Source organism: Stylophora pistillata, chromosome 6 (assembly GCF_964205215.1).
Source record: "Stylophora pistillata chromosome 6, jaStyPist1.2, whole genome shotgun sequence".
Classification (NCBI taxonomy): domain Eukaryota; kingdom Metazoa; phylum Cnidaria; class Anthozoa; order Scleractinia; family Pocilloporidae; genus Stylophora; species Stylophora pistillata.
This window is the reverse complement of record NC_142524.1, coordinates 4,300,774-4,326,435: the sequence shown is the minus strand read 5'-3', so window position 1 is coordinate 4,326,435 and position 25,662 is coordinate 4,300,774. Positions and strand designations below refer to the sequence as shown.

Sequence of the window (25,662 nt, the reverse complement as noted above, 5' to 3'; positions counted from 1 at the left end):
ACAAGTAATGGGGTGAATCAGTGGAAAAAAAATCACACCAAAAAAAAAACATTCGGGGTATTGTTAAATTTTATTTATGAACATGACTTCAAGTTGGCTATCTGAAAATTTGCAGTCTGTAATCATTATGGTAAATACAAAAATAAATAAAATAAATAACTTTATTTAACAATGGAAGCACTTTACAGTCTTAGACTGAGAAACCTATGGCCTTCACATGGTATTATGGCCTACAAATGGTAGAGTTGGTGTAAAATTGTAACTCAATGAAATCACACAGTCTGGGAAGCTTAGAGCTCACCAAGCTGGTAATAAAAGTATATTACAAATATCTTCCTCTATGTCTAGATACACCTGTGTAACACCCCAAATATAAAGTACATATCGCGGACACAGGGAATGGGTCCAAAAAAAAAGGAACAGATACAAAGCATTTGACAGACATTCCTTCCTCTCAACTCAGCAAGGATAATTCACATTACCTACAAAAATTCTTTCTGTAGATAATGTATTTAATCTCTGGATCACCCATTGCAGTTTGCAGAATAAATCCCTTTTGGCAAGCAGCAGAGTCTGTAGGAAAATGAAAGAAGGATTAAGCACGATTTACTTCTGTTTAAAGAGGGGAGCTAAGTTACCAAAAACAACCTGAATCGTCAAATTCAAAGGCAGGTTAAAACTGCACCCTTCAACATTGCGAGGCAGTTGATTGCAGTTATGTTTTGATGATTCTGTGAAAATGTAAATACCCCTCCCTGCAGGTGTTTATGACTTCCATCATACCTTCAGAACTGTGATTTCAAATTCTAGTTTGGCTGATTAAAACTATTTACAAAACATTCCCTGTGAAAGTGGGCCACCTGAATATAACTTGGTTCACTGTGAATCTCTCACTTCTCTCTGGCCTCTAAGTGTTTAGTTAAACTTAGACGGTGATGTTTTTCCTTTGTTTTTGCATTTTTTTGTTTGCGTTAAGTTTCGTGACATACATAAGTTAGAGTTTGGTCTCATGTTTTTCGGCTGTAGCTTCCTCACACATGTTTTTATCGATGAGCCCTTGTGGACTGTAAACTCTTCTTTTCGTCACTTTGGTTCACACAAAATGCAAAATTTCAATTGACACTTGTTTTAGGTATTCATTATGTTTATTTGTTGTTCTTGTTTGTTTTCTTTCTCAGTTTTCACCATTTTGTAACTGTTTTCATGACATGTTTGTACTATTGATTGCGATCGTTGAAAATTAAAGAATTTACGGGATAAACGTGTCGAAGTTTCATGCCATCCTTAATGCTAAGTGAGAAACTTTGCAGAATATGATAAACAAAGTGTTTCTCCAACTTCCTACCCTGCTCTATCTCACCTTATAGTTGTGTCATACCTTTCCCACACCCCTCCCACGCCACTCCCATTTCTCTCCCAACCCTTTCAGCTCCCTATTTCCTTGGGGTCCCATTTCACTATTCTACTAAATCTCCTAAGCTGAATCAGGGAAACATCCTATAGGTAGCCTTTATTTTCTTCATATTAGAAAAACAGAACATACCTTCTTCTTCAGATGTTGTGGTAAAGATAACAAGAAACTGGGTATAGTATTTCTGCAAAAATCACAAAGACCCACATCAAAACAATATCAAGCTGATAAGTGATGAGAAAAGAAAAATATTACTTAATTAAGGGAATTATTAGTTGATCCAATACCAAATTCTCAGAGCTAAGATCATAAGAATTGTTTGACAGACAGCAAGGAGAATTCCTCAAAGATCTTGGGATTGAAAGGGATAGGTTCACCTTTAGATGTTGATATTTATTATGAAGAGGAAACTTCTATCTCTATCTCCTTTATTTGTTTGAGCAGGTTGAATTATGGCAGCTATTTGCTGATGTGGACCTGCTATCTTCCCACCCATCCCACCCCAGGAGAGGATATCCATCACACAGTAATCTCATGTGTGGGAAATTAACATCTCCAACCCCAACCCTGCAGGAGACGGGACCTCCATTTATTCGTCCCTATCCAAGATGACTAGAATATCTAACCATTTCTTGATGTTATAGGAAGGTAGCAAATGCTTCTCAATTATTTTAAGACCTTGAGTGTTGGTCTGGCTGGGGCTCAAACCCTCGACCTCCCGCACAACAGTCCAGCGCACTATCCATTGGGCTAACTGACCGGCAGACATCCACAAACCTTTCACTTCCAAAGATAATCAGAATTAAAATCCTATTGCAATAACACTTTACACCTTGATACCAGTATGCAAATTCTCCCCACTGTTCTCTTTATATGTTCTAATCTGCTGACAAGGAGAATTTGTTTACCAATCAAGAGCTCCTTGATTAGTAATCATTTCCTTTATTCTCATGACCTTATTGTTTGACTCAGGGCTGATATTGTAAGGAGAAATTCAGTGCTAGTTTCTCTTAGAAGTCAAAGGGTTAAGGACTCGTACAGAGAAGCAGTGAGAACTAAGAAAAATACCTAATTTGTAGGGGATACTGCTTTGATGCAAAACCAAATCCTCAGGATTGACTTATAAAGAAACAAATTGTCATAAATTAGGAGAATTAGCTCCATAGTAATATAAGAATAAAGCATTTTAAAAATACAGGCCAAATATAGCAATTTTTACCTGATTTAGGTCTTTGAGGTTCCCACATGAGTAGATTGAATCACCCTGTTTGGTCAGGACAACCACACCATCAAGAACGGTGCCAACAAACAGATGTTCTGTGGATGTATATTATGTTTAAATGAGAAATGAGACAAAGTTCAGTATCCACATATGGTGCTCTGGTTTAAATCTGATCCTTAGAGAGGGACTTCTATCGATCAACACAATTGTGTGGCCAGGACTTGGAGTTAAACTATGTTCAGGAGCATTTTTCAACACCAACCCTGTCTAGATACCATTAACTTGTACTAAAAACAGTATTTCATGCATTAAGATTTTAAAAGGGAAAAGTTCAATATGCGTGACATATTAATTTTGGGCTTTATCGCACAGCAAGTACAAACCCTCTTGCCTCCCTCGTACAGTGTCTTGTCTGGATTGCTGGTCCTAGCAGTATGCAGGATGTCTGTCATATATGATGAAGCTATTTAATGCCAGGGTCTGATTGCAAAACATGCAGTTCCTTAGCTGCAAATCAGAAATAGCTAGAGCACTGCTGACACAAAACGGTTTGGCCATGGTGCCTATTAATACTCTTCGCTCTGACGAAGGGTTAACACACGTAACGTCACCTTTTAAAATCTTTACGGTGGCCACTTTACATTATCAACTTAGTTAATAAAACCAAATTACCAATTAATACTTAACATTATCAACCTGGTTGATATTATCAAATTACCAATTAATACTCTGTTTTGTAGCGTCTAAAACAAAGTTGTTGGGGGTTCAAAGCAGGAAAGGTGATTTAGCTCTGAATCGAGGTCTTGAAAGTTGTTTCATTCGCGTTGCCAGAACTGTGTATCGTTAGAAAAATATTGTAAACAGCGAACTTCACAAAACAATATGAAACAAATACCTGAGACGAACTCACTCCAGGCCTCCCCTGATTGCATCTGTTAACCTCTTCTTTCTTGGCCTTACGTACCCTTCCCTTAGTTCATCTGAAGCACTTAACGCTTAATCTATGTTAATATTTTTGTTAGCAGAACAAATATCAGTCGGCTAGAAGAGGAAAACTCAAGGTTATGTTGTTATCGACAGGCATTCCTATCACATTAGTTACCAGTCTCTTTCAGAATTTTATTGGTTCGCAGCTTCTCGTAGCCGAAAAGGAGCCGAAAGCAGCCGAAAGCAGCCGAAAGCAGGTCGAAAAAATAAAGTGCTATTTGAAGATTTATGATCATAATTGTGCATCATTTAAAAGGCTTTAAAGAGAATTTTTGTTTGTTTTATTATCAAAGTCATATTTCAAAGTATCACATCACGTACCTGCTGTTGCGTCGGAAACTTATCAGGGGAATTCCTAGGTGGAATTTTCCTTTCACCAGGGCATCTGATCAATGACCATCACACCACAAGAACAATAGATTGTAGATGTTTCTTTGGTCGGTGCGTAACTTGCGTCGCTTTCCTAACACTGGGAACAAGTTTTAAAGTGAAAATGAGCAGTAATCGCGGATTTCGTGCATATATATTTAATTCATGGTAGTCAGCCTCTTTGAGCACCGGCAAGACTTCAGACATTTTAAATTGAGTTTCAAGATAGGTAAATGGCAGTTCTCCGTCTACTTAACTGAAGACTAACTACCATATTGATGAAGGTCTGCGATAAATGTTTCTTACGCAAACAGCATCTTTCGTAACATAAAAAGAAACATGAACCATATGAAACTCCTTGTTAACAAAAGGTTCTATCATATTTCCGATGGCCACGCCCAATAATAGCTCTCTCACAAAAAAATTAAAATTTGGTAGTTTTTTGCTCACTGTGATTTTCATGAAAAATTTCACAATTGGTTACCACCGGTTTATGAAACGTACCTGTTTATTACATCTTTATCGCACTTTTTTAGTTCGAAAAGCACATAACAAGTCACGGACCTTGGAAGTTTCTTTTAGTAGGTCGAGTCAATTTTTAAGAAATCTGAGCGCGAAAATCAGAACTGCCTGTGAAAACTGGGGAACAGCTTCTCACTGCATGCCGGGATAGCCGTGTTACCGCCAGATTTGAAAACTGTAATAAATTCCCCGCGTTTTGGTGTGCGATTCATAAATATTGATGAACATTTTCTTACGGACCGATGGCCTTCAAGTGTTACCAATACCTATTTTTACTGCTGCTATTCATTTCCATTGAAAGAAGTGAATCGGCTGGGCATGATTCAGGAGAGCAGGGAAGCGGTTCATCGGGTGATTCTTTTCCTTCGTTCACGTACGAAATAAACAAGTAAGTATATATAATAACATTCTTACTGTAAATTTTAATACTGTAAAGAGTACCTTCGGAAAAGGTAGTTGAGCTCGGAAGAGGAGTAAATAACATCGAAAACAAGCGCTCGCCGTAGCCGGCTCAAGAAGTACAAAATACACTTTACGTAATGTCAACAATTCTAAAGTAAGATTTGTGTTACATGTGTTTCATGTTAGCGGCATTTACAATAAATTTACCGGTGGTCCACTTTTTTCCCTTTAGTTTGCTCATTTACACCATATCAAAGGAGGGAAAGAGTCATGACGATGAAGGTAACGATTCTCCTTTAGCATCTGTCGTGAAGAAAATTTTGGAAGACTCAGGAGCACACAATGTGGAAGTAAACAAACGCATTTTGAACGTTTTTAAGAAAAAGATATCAATCCTCCATACAGCGTTCAAGCGGACAAGCAAATCAGGAGGAAAAGCCCTGAAGAAATTAGTTAACGGGTGGAAATTTGGACCAAATTATAAATTGAAAGTGTTCTACAACGAAGTCGACGTTTTGAAATTAAAGGGTGATTGCGATCGGCTGAGAGGTGAGAAAAGAGTTCTCGAGGAGTGCGTGACTGAGCAAGCAGCTAAACGGATTTGCCTTGAAGAGAAATTGAAAGCTGCCCTGAATAAGTCACAGAAGAAAGATGAAGAGAGCAAGAGACGATTTAAACGTTTAGCGAAAAAGGTTGCAGACATGTGCTCGGAGAAAAGGTCAAGAGGCCCAGCAAAGAAAAAATCTTTTCAGCAGTACACGCGACAGCATCAGGCACGCGTCAAAAAACAAATGAAGGAACAATGTCACACAACCCTGTCATTCCTTGGTTTATACAATTATGTTGCCACCAAGGTAGAAGTCTTCAATGAGGACACTGGTCAGTTAGAGACTTTTAGTCTTCTTGAAGAAGGTGAACTTCCTTTTATTGACGACAATGCAAAGGAAATGACAGACAAAGAGCTGGATGATCTTAATATGTGGATGTATTTGAAAGACAAATTTAACATCTCCAATGAAGCCTGGCGTGAGTTTTCAATCAAGGCAAAAGATATGCTAAAACTGTCCCAGATAACGAAACAGATAAACAAGTTAAATACTTCATGGAATTTGAGTTGCACTCCTGGTGAAGCAGAAGGTGTTCAAGTAAAATTTGAAGACAGCCTTCGAAAACAATTAACAAGACTAGACTTGAAAGAAAACACAATTAAGGTAAAGCTCAGTGGGGATGGAACACAGATAGGAAAGAGGTTGAAAATAGTGAACTTCACTTACACTATATTAAATGAGAAAGATGTAGCCATGGGGGAAAAAGGGAATTACATTTTGGCAATAATAAAAACAACTGAAAGCTATGAAAATTTACAAGAAAGTCTCTCTGATCTCAGGAATGAGATGGAATTGCTTAAGACAATTACTGTAAATAATTGCAAATATGATATTGAATATTTCCTTGGGGGAGACTGGAAGTTTCTGGCTTGTGTTTGTGGCCTGGGGGCTGCAAACCAAGACTATGCTTGCATATGGTGTAAGTGCCCCAGACTACAGAGGTGGGATACAAATAAGCAATGGTCTATAACTGATCTTAGTCTAGGGGCACGAAACCTGGCACAAATAAGTCAGTGTGCAAAATCAAAAAAGTTTAATTGTAAAAAAGAATCCTTTATTCCCATTTATTCCTCTTGATCATGTAGTCATTGATACTTTACATCTGTTCTTACGAATTTCTGACAATTTGATTGAACTTCTGATTAGACAATTAAAAAGACTAGATAGCATTGAGAAAAAGGTAATATTTACAGATGGATTTCCGAGAGATAAATATAAATATATGGCGGGTTATGAAATGCTATTCAACAACCTGGGAGTATCATTTCAGTGGCATATTGGGAAAGAAAGCAAGAAATTAGAGTACAGAGACCTGACTGGTCCTGAGAAGCTGAAATTGTTTCAACATATAGAAATGTCAGCAATTCTTCCTACTTGTGAAAACTGTGCCCAAATTCAAAAGCTATGGGCTGATTTCATAGATATTATTGGTGATTTAAAGCTTGATTTTCATTGTAATGATGAAGTTATGCATTTAAAAGGCAAGATAGGGGATTGGTTAGGTAACTTTCTTACATTATACCAAACTAAGGATGTCACCCCTTACATGCATGCCTTTTATTACCATGTTCCTAAATTCCTTAATCTATACACAAACATTGCCCACAATACTCAGCAAGGTATGGAGAAGTACAATGATAGGGCATCAAAGGATTACTTTCGATCCACCAACCACAGGGGAATTGCTGCACTCAAACAATTATTTCTGAAGAAAAATAGAATACAGTACCTAGAGGCAGCTGGATATGCAAGGGTCAAAAACACCTATAAGTGTTCCAACTGCTCAAACATTGGGCACACAATTAAGACATGTACATCGCATTGTATACATTGCCAGCATCCTACATGTTGCTCGCATCTTGTTAAAATTAATGGGAAATGGACCCCAAAATGTATGTAGGGTTTAAGTGACTGGCAAAGCCTTTGTAGCAGTCTTAACAACATAATTTGAACTTATATCCCATTTGTTTTATGTTCATATCAGAAAATATAACAGTGAAACTATACTTTTATCTCACTGAGTGATTTAAGCCTTTGACAAATTATGTGCTTTCAAATTAGCAGTGTCGACTATGCAAACATAATGCAAAATTTATTTTACACATGACATATTATAATAAAACTAAAAAGTTCTGCTGATGTACTGTCTCTTGTTGCCGTCTCCCCTAACAAAGGTTAAAACTAAAGCATACAGGCCTTCTATCTCTGACCGTACAAACTTTCCTCCGATGTATTTAAACTCCATAATTGGGTTTCTCTTGGTCAACCAGTATTGTACTGTTCCATTCACAACATACGCGAAGTCGCCATTTTCATTGAAAATCCTCTCATTCCACTTTAAACCTAGTATATGATCCAAGTCAGCATTATCCTTGATTGTATGCACCTTCTTCCCTCTGATCTGAATTCCTTTTACAACCTTACCAAGTCCTCTATCGAAAACATCACAGTCAACATTAACTTCGATCCTGATTTCAGGATCATCACGCCGCCCTGACCACAGCTTACGCTTTATTTCTTGATAGATATGTCCATGGAAGACGTTCGTCCTGTCTTCAAGAGATATTTCTTCAGGAATATACGCTTTCTCCACCCGTTCGAATGGAAACATGTTCTCGTCCTGATAGTCACGCCATTCATCAGCTTCTTCTTCGTAACCTTTATAGTGAATTTTAACCCTTTTCTTCTGTTTGTCGATCGCGACTATTTCGATTTCATAAAGCTTATTATTCCTAGCTGATTTCCTCCTCTTCTTTTTCTTATATTCAACCGCCAAATATTCGTTTAAAAGCCGTTTTGGAGGCTGCGACGTGCGTTTCGTTTTTTCCGCCATTTTAAATCACAGAGCTCTCGCATGCGCTTAGGGTAATTTTACGAAATCCTTCAAGTAAGATTACTCAAAATCAAATGTTCCACTCACAGGGGAAAGAGTTTGATATGCTACATCTTGATGTTTTCTGATCGATGTTCCTATGGTGTGAGATAAATTTTGTGTACGAATCCAAAGTCACAACTGAAAAAGGGAGAAGAAATATTTTGTAAAAATATCATGACAATCACTCGTTACGGAAACAATAAATTTTTTAAACTTTTCGCGTGGTTGCTGAGATATCTTTCAAACTTTCAGAAAGAATGGGTAAAACTAAGAAAAGCACATTACGAGATTTTCCCAAAGTCTAACTCCAAAGAATTTGTTGTATTTGTTCTGCGTCATCGCTTCCAATTTCTTGGATTACGACGTACTGTGCAACACGAGAGTTTCACATGGGATCAAGAATTGTGTAATAAGACGTAATTTTTTAGTTTAGAAGTTTAGAAACGTAAACGTACGATGGCCCAGAAGGGTCACAGTCCAGTTTTAATTTTTGACAGTTTTATTTTTTCCAGTTTTATTTTTTGACAGTCCAGTTTTATTTTTTTTGACAGTCCAGTTTTATTTTTTGACAGTCCAGTTTTATTTTTTTTGACGGTCCAGTTTTATTTTTTGGCAGTCCAGTTTTATTTTTTGACAGTCCAGTTTTATTTTTTGACAGTCCAGTTTTATTTTTTTTGACAGTCCAGTTTTATTTTTTTTGGGTACCCAAAAAATAAAACTGGACTGTGATCCAAAAAATAAAACTGGACTGTCAAAAAAAATTAAACTGGACTGTCAAAAAAAATAAAACTGGACTGTCCAAAAATAAAACTGGACTGTCAAAAAAAATAAAACTGGACTGTCAAAAAAAATAAAACTGGACTGTCAAAAAATAAAACTGGACTGTCAAAAATTAAAACTGGACTGTCAAAAATTAAAACTGGACTGTGACCCTTCTGGGCCATCGTATAAACGTAAACGCAGTTTAGTTCTAAACGTAGTTTAGAAACGAAGGGAAATTTCCCTTGGACTGCAAGCTCGAGCGCATCCGCTGACCTATGACCATCACGTCATATTTGTTTCCAAAAACAATAGTTTGACTGCTTCAATGCATAAGTTAATTTGAGTTGCGTTTCTAACACTGATGGCCGTTTAAGAATTAATTTCCAGTTCTAATTATTCGATTTGTGCATGATTCATAACGGTAATCAGCCTCATCATGCGCTGTCAAGACTTTTGACAAGTTACTGAACTTGAATTTCAAGGTAGGTTGATAACATTTTTGCAATACACTTACCCAGCAAGACTAACTACCACATCGATGATAGAGGTTTGCTGTACAAACGGCATCTTTCATGACATGAAGAGAAATATCGCTACATCTTGTCGTTTTCTGACAGCCTTTGTTAGTCGCTACGACCTGAGATATGTTACGTGCTTTTAAAAACAGTCACAACAGAAATGAGAACACCATATCGATGGAGGTCTGTGATAAATTAAAATCTTCAATCATTGCGGAAGCTTTTCGCGTAGTTATCGAAATATCTATCGAAGTCTAAGTTAAACTCGAGTTAAGGGGTCCCAAGAATGGGTGAGACTGAGTCAGACCCTGAGACTGCGAAATGCACATTACGGGATTTTTCCAAAGTCTTCAGCTTCCAATAATTTGTTCTGTTTGTTACTGCGTCATCACTTTCGATTTCTTGAATTCCGGTCGACGTAGGGTGCAACACGAGAGTTTTGATAATAGCCTCGAATACATCTAAAAAGAGGATGAGGGAGAATACAGGGTTATAAGCTAAGAGAAGAAAGTGTAAGGTGTATGTCTTCAATCTGATGTCAACTCAGACGACTTTCATTTCTGAATGTTGGGGGTTTAAAGTTAATTTATGTAAATTTGCGTGTTGCGAAAAGTTTTTTATTTTCATTAATGTGCATTTGAATCATTAAGCGTGAACAAGGAGATCATTGTTTAAAAACTCTATGATTTTGTAGGAAACTTTACTTCTGTCGTTTCTTTTATCTATTTTTACTTTTTTTGTCCTTTTTTTCACTGTCACCGCACACAAAGCAATTTAAAACAGTCAAATAGAAAGCAGTTCGATTTTCGTCTTGGGTCACTGGTCAACGATCGTGACTTTGTTTAAAAAGGCTTAGTGAAAAGTCGCGCTTCATCACGCTCCGCTCGTGCACCACCTCATCCGCACCAAAATTGAATGATGACCTTCTCCTGTTGTAGCTGGGTTACTGTGTCATAAGTACGATACATCACTCTCTTGATATTAAAGTGACACCCATAAAGTAAATTTTGAAAGGATGAACCCAACGTTTTTATATTCACCAACTATTACATCAATCAATTAGAAGCTTCAATAATACCCATCCGTCTGTGCCCGGGGGAGGAAAATTCGAAGCTTCCATGGATGGAGACTATGAATCGGTAGTGTCAATTTTTTCTTCTTTTTTTTTTTCTTTTCTTTTGTTTTTTCTTTTTTTGTAAATGGTGGTCAATGAGTAGTAAGTCGTGGTTACTGATCTGACTTTTACAAAAAGTGTGACCATCAGAACCAGCACTTGAGTGAGGCATTTCTGGGGGGGATCCAGGGGTGGTTTGGGTGGTTCTGTCGAACCCCCTAATTTTCCCTCAGGAAGCTGGAAATCATGTTTCCAAAGACCTAATTTTGAAAATCTCAGACCCCTCAGGAGGGGGACAATTCTCCGAACCCCCCTCCGAACCCCCCTTGACTAAATCCTGGATCCGCTCCGGCATTTAAACACAGTTTTGGCCCAGGGGGGGCTGGAATTTGAACGAACCAACTCTTAAAAGTTCAAATGTCAGGAGGTTTCCTGATGGGAGGGGGATGTTCAAACTTCCAATTGATCGACACTTATTTGTGGGTATCAGCATGTACTTGCATATTCATGAGTCTGCTAGGTTCTGTACCGAACTTGTGGGGTACACTCTACTCTCAAACGTCAAATCCTAGTTTTAATCGTTTTCATGTCGCAACTTCCTACCCTCTCTCAATTTTTAATAAGTGCGAATGAGTAAGTGTCATGTCACGCAACTTCGTTTAGTTTGATCGCTCATGGTTCGTGCTTTTCAGTTGTTAGCGTTTTTGTAATGAGGTGTGTTAAGTGTATTTGACATGTTACGCTGAATAAATCACCCCTCAAAATATCTCTGTTCAGGTTGTTAAAGAAATTGTATCCAACTGCTGCGATCTCAAAAGTCAGAGCCAAACATGTCACTGCAGCCCTTTAGTGACAAGCAGCTGAATTATTTCAAGTTTGCCTCCATCGTGTTGAATGAGTTCGCGAACGCTTTGCGTCAAACGTTCAAGTCCATGTGGGACAACACTTTTGGGCATCGGCCCGGATATCAATTGTGGGATGACTCCACAGCAGTAAGGAACTTGTTTCTCGCCGAAGAGGGTGGCAAGTCCAAAGTTCCTACACACCTCTCCTATGAAGAATGGGACTGTACAGCCCTTTTTCAGACCACCATATATGCGAAGTCCTTCGCTATGCTGGACAGCACAGGCCATAAGAGGACCCTTGGTGAGTTGTACTTGAGGCACCTTAAAATACCTCATGGAAAGTTTCATGTATCTGTGGTGAGTCCAAGTGGAAACCAAGCCGAGACGTTTACACTCGCGATTGATCAGCTTCGACTGTTAAGAAATGCACTTTGTCACTCACAAAAGTCGGAGATTGATAAACCAACATTTGACCGATACATGCAGCTGGCTAAAGAAGCATTCAAAGCTCTTGGTATGAAAACTGATCCAATTGATGTCATCGGTAGTTTGACAGAGTCCGACTTTCCCACAACAGCAGTTCGCAATCTGGAGCACGGTATCAATCAAGAGCTTCGAGAGCGAATCAAATTTCTCGAAGGCGAGGGTTCAAGTATTGACGAATTAAAGGCGTTGACAAATGTAATAAAGGAAAAAGTTGAAGGTGGAGTAAGGAAGGAAGACCTTGCTTTATTGGAGAAGAAGATGGATGAATTGAAAGAACAAAATAATAGAACCCAGAAAGGTACAATCTTAATACACTTCTGTAGCTACGTTACATTTTGTAAAGGGTTTGTTGAAGAATCGACTTGATTTCTATCTTCACAGCTAAAATAGGGCAGAATGCGTAGTCATCATTTATTATTCATAACTAATAAAGCAGAAATTTTTAACGCGACCTCGCTTTGAAGGGCCCTAAATTCGAGAAGAATGGACCAAAATTGACCCACTAGGCTTCGTGAAATTCACTTTACTGAGTTTTAAAAGTGCATGCTAACTTCTAAATTACTACACAGAATTTTGAAAATCAAAGATATGTCTACGATTTTTATCTAAAATGAAGGAAATTACATGAAGTAAAAGAATTATCCTTTCGCGCTTGAAAGTTGCGGAAACCAACCTTTTGTTGACCCGAGAGTATTGCATACATTTTAATTGTTTGAAACAGATTGCTGAGAGATAAAAATGGTATGCGAGGCTCACTTTTTTGCGTCAGAGGCATACGGCTCAGTTCCTGAGCAACTTTCAAAAAGCCCCACGACATTTGATGAATCGTGTTGACAATTTAAGGTTTAATTGCGTTTTTCCGACATTATCATTTGATTTAAACTTTTTTAATATCATAACAGATTACTTACCATGATTGTCACTGTTCTTTGCCATTTTAAAGATTCGAAGGCATTGCTTCCGCCATCATGTCTTCCTCCGATGGTTCCACACTTCACTGGCCGCCAAAGAGAATGTGAAGACATCGTCGGTCACGTGGCTTCCACATCCACCCGAATCGTGTCGATATGGGGCTCGCCTGGTTTCGGAAAAACTTCTGTGGCAACTGTTGTGGGACATAAACTCCAGGATAGAGAATTGTCCGTCTACTTCTTCTCCTTACGAGGGCTAAACTCAACATCTGATTTGATATCAAAGCTGTTTAACTTTTTCAGGAGAGCTTCTACAGAAGATGAAATACCCCAGCGGCTACCAATGGACGAAGAGCTTTTTCAAGTTCTGGCCAAGATTCCAGATAAGTTTGTGGTGATTCTTGACAATGCTGATGAATTACTCGAAAGCGGAGCGCCAAACGTGAAAGAAGATTTCATACAGTTTCTTAGAGACATTCTCAGTCGATCCAAGAAGGCAACTTTTGTTATTACCACAAGGGAGTCGCTTGAATTTATGAATGTGCACTTTAAAGACCACCAAGCAGTGAGAATAGGGCCATTAGATGAGTCCTTCTCTCAAGCATTGGTGACTGAGTTACTTCCAAATGCTATTTCCGCATGTGATTGTGGAAAAATTGCGAAAATCTGCGAGCATGTGCCTCTGGCCATTAAGCTGTTGTGCTCCACCATTTCTGAAGATAGCACTCAAGCAAGTCACTTTCTTGAGGAGTGGAAGGAATCTGTAGAAAGAAACATTGTCGATCTGTTAGACAATCCAGAGTATCCTGGTAATCTGAGATTAAAATTTCTATTTGAATCATCCTTTCTAAGACTTTCAGTACAAGACAGAGAGGCTGTGGTTTCTTTGAGCATTCTATCTGAAGATTTTAACATCTCGGTTGCCGCAGCCGTTATGGGAGTTAAAACAAAGCTCGAGGCAAAGAAAATCTTACAAAGGCTTCAAAGAAAATCACTTCTTGACTCTGGTTCCAAACCTGATTCATTTTCGATGCATAAACTGCTTCAGTCCTTTGTTAGAGAAAGAGGAGAAGACGAAATGAAAGAAACAGTGCTGAGTTCAAAAGTGCGCTTTTCTGCATTTTACGTTTCTCTTTTTGAGAAGTTGAACGCACAGTTCTTGACAGGACATTCAAAGTCAGCATTTGTTGAATTCTACGAAAATAAGCAAAATATTATTCAGAGTCTAACCGAAAGTTGTTCGGATCCTAAGACATGTGACGCTGTTTTTGGTGTTTTAATAGAAGCAGAGATATTTCTAGATTCCCTGTTCTGGTGCGAGGGAAACGTCTTCAACGAGCTTTATGAATCAGCAATCAATCAAGCAAAAAAGCTTAGAAAAAGCGTTTTTCACAACCAGCTTCTGGTTTCCCTGGCGTTTGGTGAGGTGTGTTGGGGTACAAAAGGAAAAACGATGAAGCTGCTTTCCGACGCCGAGGAGGAGCAAATGTCATGTTCATCCTTTTCAGTGGGACATAGAGGAAAACTCTTGTGTTATAGAGGAATCTGTCAAGTGGCTTCTGGGAAAACAGAGGATGGAGCTCGAAACTTAGAAAATGCTCTTTTGTTGATGTCTAGCAACGCTGACCAGAGAATTCTCAGAGTAACGGCAATACAAGTTCTTACGATTTATCACCGCTTTAAAAACCAATTTTCAGTTGCTTCAGAGTTTTATAACAAGGCGTTGCAAGAATGTAGAGCAGTGGGAGACACAAGTCTTCTTATCATTCCACCAATGGAAAAAAAAGAATTGAACTTTGTCGATGGAGAAATTCAAGAACGAAAGCCAGATAGTCTTACTACTCAACCACTCAGACTAGAAATTATCTGTGTTATCAGCAAAGCAACTAAGCATTTATTCGATGACTGTACCAAGCGATTAATGAGGAATGCTGTTATTCAAATGGCAGAAGAAATACACAAGCCGCTCTGTCTTACATCATTTGGGAAAGCACACGCAAACACAGCTCAGAGTTACGAATCCCTCGGATCAACACAACACAATTTGGGCGACCTAGCTTCAGCACTTCAGTCGAAACAGCATGCTCTTAGTATCAGAGTTGAACTGTTTGGAGAAGAACACGCAGACACAGCCAGGAGTTACCAGTCACTCGGAGTAACACAGCACAAAATAGGCGACCTCGCTGCAGCGCTTCAGTCCAAACAGCATGCACTCGATATCCGTATTAAACTATTTGGAGAAGAACACGCAGACACAGCCAGGAGTTACGAGTCACTCGGAGTAACACAGCACAAAATAGGCGACTTTGCCTCAGCCCTTCAGTCCGAACTGCATGCACTCGACATCCGTATTAAACTTTTTGGAGAAGAACACGCAGGCACAGCCAGGAGTTACCAGTCACTCGGAGAGACACAGCACCACCAAGGCGACTTTGCTTCAGCGCTTCAGTCCAAACAGCATGCACTCGACATCCGTATTAAACTGTTTGGAAAAGAACACCCAGACACAGCCAGTAGTTACGAGTCACTCGGAGTAACACAGCACGAGCTAGGCGACTTTCCTTCAGCGCTTCAGTCCAACCAGCATGCACTCGACATCCGTATTAAACTGTTTGGAGAAGAACACGCAGACACAGCCAGGAGTTACCAGTCACTCGGAGAGACACAGCACCACCAAGGCGACTTTGCTTCAGCGCTTCAGTCCAAACAGCATGCACTCGACATCCGTATTAAACTTTTTGGAGAAGAACACGCAGACACAGCCAGGCGTTACCAGTCACTCGGAGAGACACAGCACCACCAAGGCGACTTTGCTTCAGCGCTTCAGTCCAAACAGCATGCACTCGACATCCGTATTAAACTGTTTGGAGAAGAACACCAAGACACAGCCAGTAGTTACGAGTCACTCGGAGTAGCACAGTACGACATAGGCGACTTTGCCTCAGCGCTTCAGTCCGAACTGCGTGCACTCGACATCCGTATTAAACTGTTTGGAGAAGAACACGCAGACACAGCCAGGAGTTACCAGTCACTCGGAGAGACACAGCACCACCAAGGCGACTTTGCTTCAGCGCTTCAGTCCAAACAGCATGCACTCGACATCCGTATTAAACTTTTTGGAGAAGAACACGCAGACACAGCCAGTAGTTACGAGTCAATCGGAGTAGCACAGTACGACATAGGCGACTTTGCCTCAGCGCTTCAGTCCGAACTGCATGCACTCGACATCCGTATTAAACTGTTTGGAGAAGAACACGCAGACACAGCCAGGAGTTACCAGTCACTCGGAGAGACACAGCACCACCAAGGCGACTTTGCTTCAGCGCTTCAGTCCAAACAGCATGCACTCGACATCCATATTAAACTGTTTGGAGAAGAACACCCAGACACAGCCAGGAGTTACGAGTCACTCGGAGTAACACAGCACAAAATAGGCGACTTTGCCTCAGCCCTTCAGTCCGAACTGCATGCACTCGACATCCGTATTAAACTTTTTGGAGAAGAACACGCAGACACAGCCAGGAGTTATGACTCACTCGGAGTAACACAGCACGAGCTAGGCGACTTTCCTTCAGCGCTTCAGTCCAACCAGCATGCACTCGACATCCGTATTAAACTGTTTGGAGAAGAACACGCAGACACAGCCAGGAGTTACCAGTCACTCGGAGTAACACAGCACAAAATAGGCGACTTCGCTGCAGCGCTTCAGTCCAAACAGCATGCACTCGATGTCCGTATTAAACTATTTGGAGAAGAACACGCAGACACAGCCAGGAGTTACGAGTCACTCAGAGTAACACAGCACAAAATAGGCGACTTTGCCTCAGCCCTTCAGTCCGAACTGCATGCAGTCGACATCCGTATTAAACTGTTTGGAGAAGAACACGCAGACACAGCCAGGAGTTACCAGTCACTCGGAGAGACACAGCACCACCAAGGCGACTTTGCTTCAGCGCTTCAGTCCAAACAGCATGCACTCGACATCCGTATTAAACTTTTTGGAGAAGAACACGCAGACACAGCCAGGAGTTATGACTCACTCGGAGTAACACAGCACGAGCTAGGCGACTTTCCTTCAGCGCTTCAGTCCAACCAGCATGCACTCGACATCCGTATTAAACTGTTCGGAGAAGAACACGCAGACACAGCCAGGAGTTACCAGTCACTCGGAGTAACACAGCACAAAATAGGCGACTTCGCTGCAGCGCTTCAGTCCAAACAGCATGCACTCGATATCCGTATTAAACTATTTGGAGAAGAACACGCAGACACAGCCAGGAGTTACGAGTCACTCGGAGTAACACAGCACAAAATAGGCGACTTTGCCTCAGCCCTTCAGTCCGAACTGCATGCACTCGACATCCGTATTAAACTTTTTGGAGAAGAACACGCAGACACAGCCAGGAGTTACCAGTCACTCGGAGAGACACAGCACCACCAAGGCGACTTTGCTTCAGCGCTTCAGTCCAAACAGCATGCACTCGACATCCGTATTAAACTGTTTGGAGAAGAACACCCAGACACAGCCGGGAGTTATGACTCACTCGGAGCAACACAGCACGAGCCAGGCGACTTTGCTTCAGCGCTTCAGTCCAAACAGCATGCACTCGACATCCGTATTAAACTGTTTGGAGAAGAACACGCAGACACAGGCAGGAGTTCCCAGTCACTCGGAGAGACACAGCACCACCAAGGCGACTTTGCTTCAGCGCTTCAGTCCAACCAGCATGCACTCGACATCCGTATTAAACTGTTTGGAGAAGAACACCCAGACACAGCCGGGAGTTATGACTCACTCGGAGTAACACAGCACGAGCTAGGCGACTTTGCTTCAGCGCTTCAGTCCAACCAGCATGCACTCGACATCCGTATTAAACTGTTTGGAGAAGAACACCCAGACACAGCCGGGAGTTATGACTCACTCGGAGTAACACAGCACGAGCTAGGCGACTTTGCTTCAGCGCTTCAGTCCAAACAGCATGCACTCGACATCCGTATTAAACTGTTTGGAGAAGAACACCCAGACACAGCAGGGAGTTATGACTCACTCGGAGTAACACAGCACGAGCTAGGCGACTTTGCTTCAGCGCTTCAGTCCAACCAGCATGCACTCGACATCCGTATTAAATTGTTTGGAGAAGAACACGCAGACACAGCCAGTAGTTACGAGTCACTCGGAGTAGCACAGTATGACATAGGCGACCTTGCCTCAGCGCTTCAGTCCGAACTGCATGCACTCGACATCCGCGTTAAACTGTTTGGAGAAGAACACGTAGACACAGCCAGGAGTTACCAGTCACTCGGAGTAACACAGCACGACATAGGCGACTTCGCTGCAGCGCTTCATTCCAAACAGCATGCACTCGATATCTGTATTAAACTGTTTGGAGAACAACACGCAGACACAGCCACGAGTTACCAGTCACTCGGAGTAACACAGCACAAAATAGGCGACTTCGCTGCAGCGCTTCAGTCCAAACAGCATGCACTCGATATCCGTATTAAACTATTTGGAGAAGAACACGCAGACACAGCCAGGAGTTACGAGTCACTCGGAGTAACACAGCACAAAATAGGCGACTTTGCCTCAGCCCTTCAGTCCGAACTGCATGCACTCGACATCCGTATTAAACTTTTTGGAGAAGAACACGCAGACACAGCCAGGAGTTACCAGTCACTCGGAGAGACACAGCATTACCAAGGCGACTTTGCTTCAGCGCTTCAGTCCAAACAGCATGCACTCGACATCCGTATTAAACTTTTTGGAGAAGAACACGCAGACACAGCCAGGAGTTATGACTCACTCGGAGTAACACAGCACGAGCTAGGCGACTTTCCTCCAGCGCTTCAGTCCAACCAGCATGCACTCGACATCCGTATTAAACTGTTTGGAGAAGAACACGCAGACACAGCCAGGAGTTACCAGTCACTCGGAGTAACACAGCACAAAATAGGCGACTTCGCTGCAGCGCTTCAGTCCAAACAGCATGCACTCGATATCCGTATTAAACTATTTGGAGAAGAACACGCAGACACAGCCAGGAGTTACGAGTCACTCGGAGTAACACAGCACAAAATAGGCGACTTTGCCTCAGCCCTTCAGTCCGAACTGCATGCACTCGACATCCGTATTAAACTTTTTGGAGAAGAACACGCAGACACAGCCAGGAGTTACCAGTCACTCGGAGAGACACAGCACCACCAAGGCGACTTTGCTTCAGCGCTTCAGTCCAAACAGCATGCACTCGACATCCGTATTAAACTTTTTGGAGAAGAACACGCAGACACAGCCAGGAGTTATGACTCACTCGGAGTAACACAGCACGAGCTAGGCGACTTTCCTTCAGCGCTTCAGTCCAACCAGCATGCACTCGACATCCGTATTAAACTGTTTGGAGAAGAACACGCAGACACAGCCAGGAGTTACCAGTCACTCGGAGTAACACAGCACAAAATAGGCGACTTCGCTGCAGCGCTTCAGTCCAAACAGCATGCACTCGATATCCGTATTAAACTATTTGGAGAAGAACACGCAGACACAGCCAGGAGTTACGAGTCACTCGGAGTAACACAGCACAAAATAGGCGACTTTGCCTCAGCCCTTCAGTCCGAACTGCATGCACTCGACATCCGTATTAAACTTTTTGGAGAAGAACACGCAGACACAGCCAGGAGTTACCAGTCACTCGGAGAGACACAGCACCACCAAGGCGACTTTGCTTCAGCGCTTCAGTCCAAACAGCATGCACTCGACATCCGTATTAAACTGTTTGGAGAAGAACACCCAGACACGGCCGGGAGTTATGACTCACTCGGAGCAACACAGCACGAGCTAGGCGACTTTGCTTCAGCGCTTCAGTCCAACCAGCATGCACTCGACATCCGTATTAAACTGTTTGGAGAAGAACACGCAGACACAGGCAGGAGTTACCAGTCACTCGGAGAGACACAGCACCACCAAGGCGACTTTGCTTCAGCGCTTCAGTCCAAACAGCATGCACTCGACATCCGTATTAAACTGTTTGGAGAAGAACACCCAGACACAGCCGGGAGTTATGACTCACTCGGAGTAACACAGCACGAGCTAGGCGACTTTGCTTCAGCGCGTCAGTCCAACCAGCATGCACTCGACATCCGTATTAAACTGTTTGGAGAAGAACACCCAGACACAGCCGGGAGTTATGACTCACTCGGAGTAACACAGCACGAGCTAGGCGACTTTGCTTCAGCGCTTCAGTCCAACCAGCATGCACTCGACATCCGTATTAAACTGTTTGGAGAAGAACACGCAGACACAGGCAGGAGTTATGACTCACTCGGAGTAACACAGCACGAGCTAGGCGACTTTGCTTCAGCGCTTCAGTCCAACCAGCATGCACTCGACATCCGTATTAAACTGTTTGGAGAAGAACACCCAGACACAGCCGGGAGTTATGACTCACTCGGAGTAACACAGCACGAGCTAGGCGACTTTGCTTCAGCGCTTCAGTCCAAACAGCATGCACTCGACATCCGTATTAAACTGTTTGGAGAAGAACACCCAGACACAGCCGGGAGTTATGACTCACTCGGAGTAACACAGCACGAGCTAGGCGACTTTGCTTCAGCGCTTCAGTCCAAACAGCATGTACTCGACATCCGTATTAAATTGTTTGGAGAAGAACACGCAGACACAGCCAGTAGTTACGAGTCACTCGGAGTAGCACAGTACGACATAGGCGACTTTGCCTCAGCGCTTCAGTCCGAACTGCATGCACTCGACATCCGCGTTAAACTGTTTGGAGAAGAACACGTAGACACAGCCAGGAGTTACCAGTCACTCGGAGTAACACAGCACGACATAGGCGACTTCGCTGCAGCGCTTCATTCCAAACAGCATGCACTCGATATCTGTATTAAACTGTTTGGAGAACAACACGCAGACACAGCCACGAGTTACCAGTCACTCGGAGTAACACAGCACAAAATAGGCGACTTCGCTGCAGCGCTTCAGTCCAAACAGCATGCACTCGATATCCGTATTAAACTATTTGGAGAAGAACACGCAGACACAGCCAGGAGTTACGAGTCACTCGGAGTAACACAGCACAAAATAGGCGACTTTGTCTCAGCCCTTCAGTCCGAACTGCATGCACTCGACATCCGTATTAAACTTTTTGGAGAAGAACACGCAGACACAGCCAGGAGTTACCAGTCACTCGTAGAGACACAGCATTACCAAGGCGACTTTGCTTCAGCGCTTCAGTCCAAACAGCATGCACTCGACATCCGTATTAAACTTTTTGGAGAAGAACACGCAGACACAGCCAGGAGTTATGACTCACTCGGAGTAACACAGCACGAGCTAGGCGACTTTCCTCCAGCGCTTCAGTCCAACCAGCATGCACTCGACATCCGTATTAAACTGTTTGGAGAAGAACACGCAGACACAGCCAGGAGTTACCAGTCACTCGGAGTAACACAGCACAAAATAGGCGACTTCGCTGCAGCGCTTCAGTCCAAACAGCATGCACTCGATATCCGTATTAAACTATTTGGAGAAGAACACGCAGACACAGCCAGGAGTTACGAGTCACTCGGAGTAACACAGCACAAAATAGGCGACTTTGCCTCAGCCCTTCAGTCCGAACTGCATGCACTCGATATCCGTATTAAACTTTTTGGAGAAGAACACGCAGACACAGCCAGGAGTTACCAGTCACTCGGAGAGACACAGCACCACCAAGGCGACTTTGCTTCAGCGCTTCAGTCCAAACAGCATGCACTCGACATCCGTATTAAACTGTTTGGAGAAGAACACGCAGACACAGCCAGGAGTTATGACTCACTCGGAGTAACACAGCACGAGCTAGGCGACTTTGCTTCAGCGCTTCAGTCCAACCAGCATGCACTCGACATCCGTATTAAACTGTTTGGAGAAGAACACGCAGACACAGCCAGGAGTTACCAGTCACTCGGAGTAACACAGCACGACATAGGCGACTTCGCTGCAGCGCTTCATTCCAAACAGCATGCACTCGATATCCGTATTAAACTGTTTGGAGAGCAACACGCAGACACAGCCACGAGTTACGAGTTACTCGGAGAAACACAACAAAGACAGGCCGACTTTGCTTCAGTGCTTCAGTCCAAACAGCATGCACTCGACATCCGTATTAAACTGTTTGGAGAAGAACATGCAGACACAGCAAGGAGTTACCAGTCACTCGGAGTGACACAGCACCACCAAGGCGACTTTCCTTCAGCGCTTCAGTCCAAATAGGATGCACTCGACATCCGTATTAAACTGTTTGGAGAAGAACACGCAGACATATCGGAGAGTTATGACTCACTCGGAGTAACACAGCACGACATAGGTGACTTTGCTTCAGCGCTTCAGTCCAAACAGCATGCACTCGACATCCGTATTAAACTGTTTGGAAAGGAACACGCAGACACAGCCAGGAGTTACCAATCACACGGATTAACACAATACAACCTTGGCGACTTTGCTTCAGCGCTCCTTTCTGAACAACACGCACTCGACGTTCATCGAAAACTCTTTGGAGAAGAACACGCAGACAGAGCAAGGAGTTATGACTCACTCGGAGTAACACAGCACGACCTAGGCGACTTTGCCTCAGCGCTTCAGTCCAAACCGCATGCACTCGAAATCCATATTAAACTGTTTGGAGAAGAACACGCAGACACAGCCACGAGTTACGAGTCACTCGGAGTAACACAGCACGACCTAGGCGACTTTGTTTGAGCGCTTCTGTCCGAACAGCATGCACTCAACATCCATAATAAACTGTTTGGAGAAGAACACGCAGACACAGCCAGGAGTTAGGAGTGACTCGCAGTAACACAGCACCACCAGGGTGACTTTGCTTCAACGCTTCAGTCCAAACAGCATGCACTCGACATCCCTATTAAACTGTTTGGAGAAGAACACGCAGACACAGCCAGGAGTTATGACTCACTGGGAGTAACACAACTCCACCAGGGCGACTTTGCTTCAGTGCTTCAGTCCAAACAGCATGGACTCGACATCCGTATTAAACTTTTTGGAGAAGAACACGCAGACATAGCCAGGGGTTATGACTCACTAGGAAAAACACAGCACGATCTAGGCGACTTTGCTTCAGCACTTCAGTCCAAACAGCGTGCACTCGACATCCGTATTAAACTGTTTGGAGAAGAACACGCAGACACAGCCAGGAGTTACGAGTCACTCGGAGTAACACAGCACGACCTAGCCGACTTTGCTTCAGTGCTTCAGTCCAAACAGCATGCACTCGACATCCATATTAAACTGTTTGGAGAAGAACACGCAGACACAGCCAGGAGTTACGAGTCACTCGGAGTAACACAGCACAACCAGGGCGACTTCGCTGCAGCGCTTCAGTCCAAACAGCATGCACTCGACATCCGTATTAAACTATTTGGAGAAGAATACGCAGACACAGCCACGAGTTACGAGTTACTCGGAGAAACACAGCAAAAACAGGCCGACTTTGCTTCAGCGCTTCAGTCCAAACAGCATGCACTCGACATCCGTATTAAACTGTTTGGAGAAGAACACGCAAACACAGCCAGTAGTTACCAGTCACTAGGAGGGACACAGCACCACCAAGGCGACTTTCCTTCACCGCTTCAGTCCAAATAGCATGCACTCGACATCCATATTAAAGTGTTTGGAGAAGAACACGCAGACACATCGGAGAGTTATGACTCACTCGGAGAAACACAGCATGACATAGGCGACTTTGCTTTAGCGCTTCAGTCCAAACAGCATGTACTCGACATCCGTATTAAACTGTTTGGAAAGGAACACGCAGACAAAGCCAGGAGTTACCAATCAATCGGATTAACACAGTACAACCTTGGTGACTTTGCCTCAGCGCTCCATTCTGAAGAGCACGCACTCAACGTTCATCGTTAACTGTTTGGAAAAGAACACGCAGACACAGCCAGGAGTTATGAGTCACTCGGAGTAACACAGCACCACCAGGGCGACTTTGCTTCAGCGCTTCAGTCCAAACAGCAGGCACTCGACATTCGTATTAAACTGTTTGGAGATGAACACGCAGACACAGCCAGGAGTTATGACTCACTCGGAAAAACACAGCACGACCTAGGCGACTTTGCTTCAGCGCTTCAGTCCAAACAGCATGCACTCGACATCCGTATTAAACTGTTTGGAGAAGAACACGCAGACACAGCCAGGAGTTATGACTCACTCGGAGTAACACAGCACGACCTAGGCGACTTTGCTTCAGCGCTTCAGTCCAAACAGGATGCACTCGACATCAGTATTAAACGGTTTGGAAAGGAACACGCAGACACAGCCAGGAGTTACGAATCACTGGGAGTAACACAGCACAGTTTGGGCGACTTCGCTTCAGCGCTTAAGTCAAAACAGCATGCACTTTACATTCATATTAAACTGTTTTTTAAACTGTTTGGGAACTTTTCTTCAGCCGTTCAGTCAACAAAGCATGCACTTGACATTCGTGCCACTCAGAGTAACACAGTACCAGTCGGGAGACTTTGCTTCACCGCCGCAGTCAACAGTAGACGCATTTTTCTTATTTTTCTTTGTTTTTGTTTTATTGTTATGATCATATCTATAATTATCCAAAGTCAAATACACATAAACTACTAAAAGAAGGGTTAACGTTACTTAAAACACTAAAATTGCTTAACAATTAACAAAAAATAATACTTATATTACGATACTATGACTACTTACAAATTTATATTTTTACTCATCCGTCACAATAGTATTTTCCCCCAGGAAACAGACAATACTAGCAGCTTTGACGTTGATGGTTGATAGTTTGACAGGTTTTCAAAGAAATTTTCATTTTGTCAGATTTTGGCTACAAGCCTACATTTTAAAGTGTTTTTACGCTCTATGTCTTAAGCTGTTTGTTCTGCTTTCGCTGATATTAAACCCAGGTTTTTTTAGAATCAGAGCACACAATTACATTTTTCATCTCTTTTGTATAAAAGTGAGCTCTTCGAGGTCAGAAATCTCAATCCTCAATTCGGCTATTTTATCATTCTTATTTACAATGTTCGCCGAGTACTTTCCTTTGTGTAAGGTATTCTGCCAGAGAGTTGTTATAGGTGGATATTGATCGGCTCATATGTAAAGGTGACAAAATCCGTGGAGGTTCGTAGACTTCGCTTTCCGGCGTCGAGATCGTACTGAGGACGGTTTTTCCTGTCCCTTCTCCTCTTGAACAGTAGGCACTGAACCCGGCAGAATTCTTCGCCTTTAAAACATTTAGCAGAGCAGGAATTGCGGCATGCTTGGGATTGCTGAAGATGTTGAAAGATATGTGAAGTCCTGTCCCTGTCAAAGTGTTCGCGAATGCGTGTCGAAAGGTGTCGGCTAGTTTCGCCGACATACCAAGAACTACAGCTTGCACAGGTAAACTTGTAAACAACATTCGAAGGAAGTTCGACGGGCACAGAGTCCTTCACACCAAACATGTTGCGGATCTTGAATGAGGAAAAGGCTCGCTTAACATCGAGATTGTTACAATAACGTTTAAGTAATTTACGTTATCGTTTTTGTGCTAAAATAGAGAAGGGGCAACTATATCACGTTAATTTAACTCTTTCGTTCTAATTAACACG

At 42.6% G+C, this 25,662-nt stretch overlaps 4 protein-coding genes across 4 annotated transcripts; 3 read left to right on the top strand and 1 right to left on the bottom strand.

The window, feature by feature from the left end:
- Nucleotides 1–51: 51 nt before the first annotated feature.
- Nucleotides 52–10,051, bottom strand: LOC148727828 (uncharacterized). Its single transcript, XM_088724862.1, has 5 exons — nt 9,673–10,051; nt 3,529–4,089; nt 2,631–2,728; nt 1,544–1,595; nt 52–573 (listed from the first exon to the last, which is right to left on the bottom strand). Exons 2-5 carry the CDS (start codon nt 3,563–3,565, stop codon nt 479–481), a joined length of 282 nt encoding a protein of 93 aa, XP_088580988.1. The 5' UTR covers nt 3,566–4,089; nt 9,673–10,051; the 3' UTR covers nt 52–478.
- On the top strand, nt 4,337–7,660 carry LOC148727829 (uncharacterized). Its single transcript, XM_088724855.1, has 2 exons — nt 4,337–4,899; nt 5,146–7,660. The coding sequence occupies exons 1-2, from the start codon at nt 4,754–4,756 to the stop codon at nt 6,596–6,598; spliced, it is 1,599 nt and encodes a 532-aa protein (XP_088580981.1). The 5' UTR covers nt 4,337–4,753; the 3' UTR covers nt 6,599–7,660.
- LOC148727827 (uncharacterized) lies at nt 9,476–22,872 on the top strand. Its single transcript, XM_088724853.1, has 3 exons — nt 9,476–9,640; nt 11,568–12,419; nt 13,065–22,872. Exons 2-3 carry the CDS (start codon nt 11,621–11,623, stop codon nt 22,292–22,294), a joined length of 10,029 nt encoding a protein of 3,342 aa, XP_088580979.1. The 5' UTR covers nt 9,476–9,640; nt 11,568–11,620; the 3' UTR covers nt 22,295–22,872.
- LOC148727826 (uncharacterized) lies at nt 22,868–24,108 on the top strand (the record flags this gene model as incomplete). The annotated part of the gene is made up of 1 exon (XM_088724873.1): nt 22,868–24,108. A coding segment is annotated over one exon (813 nt), but the record flags the coding sequence as incomplete, so codon positions are not given.
- Nucleotides 24,109–25,662: the final 1,554 nt, after the last annotated feature.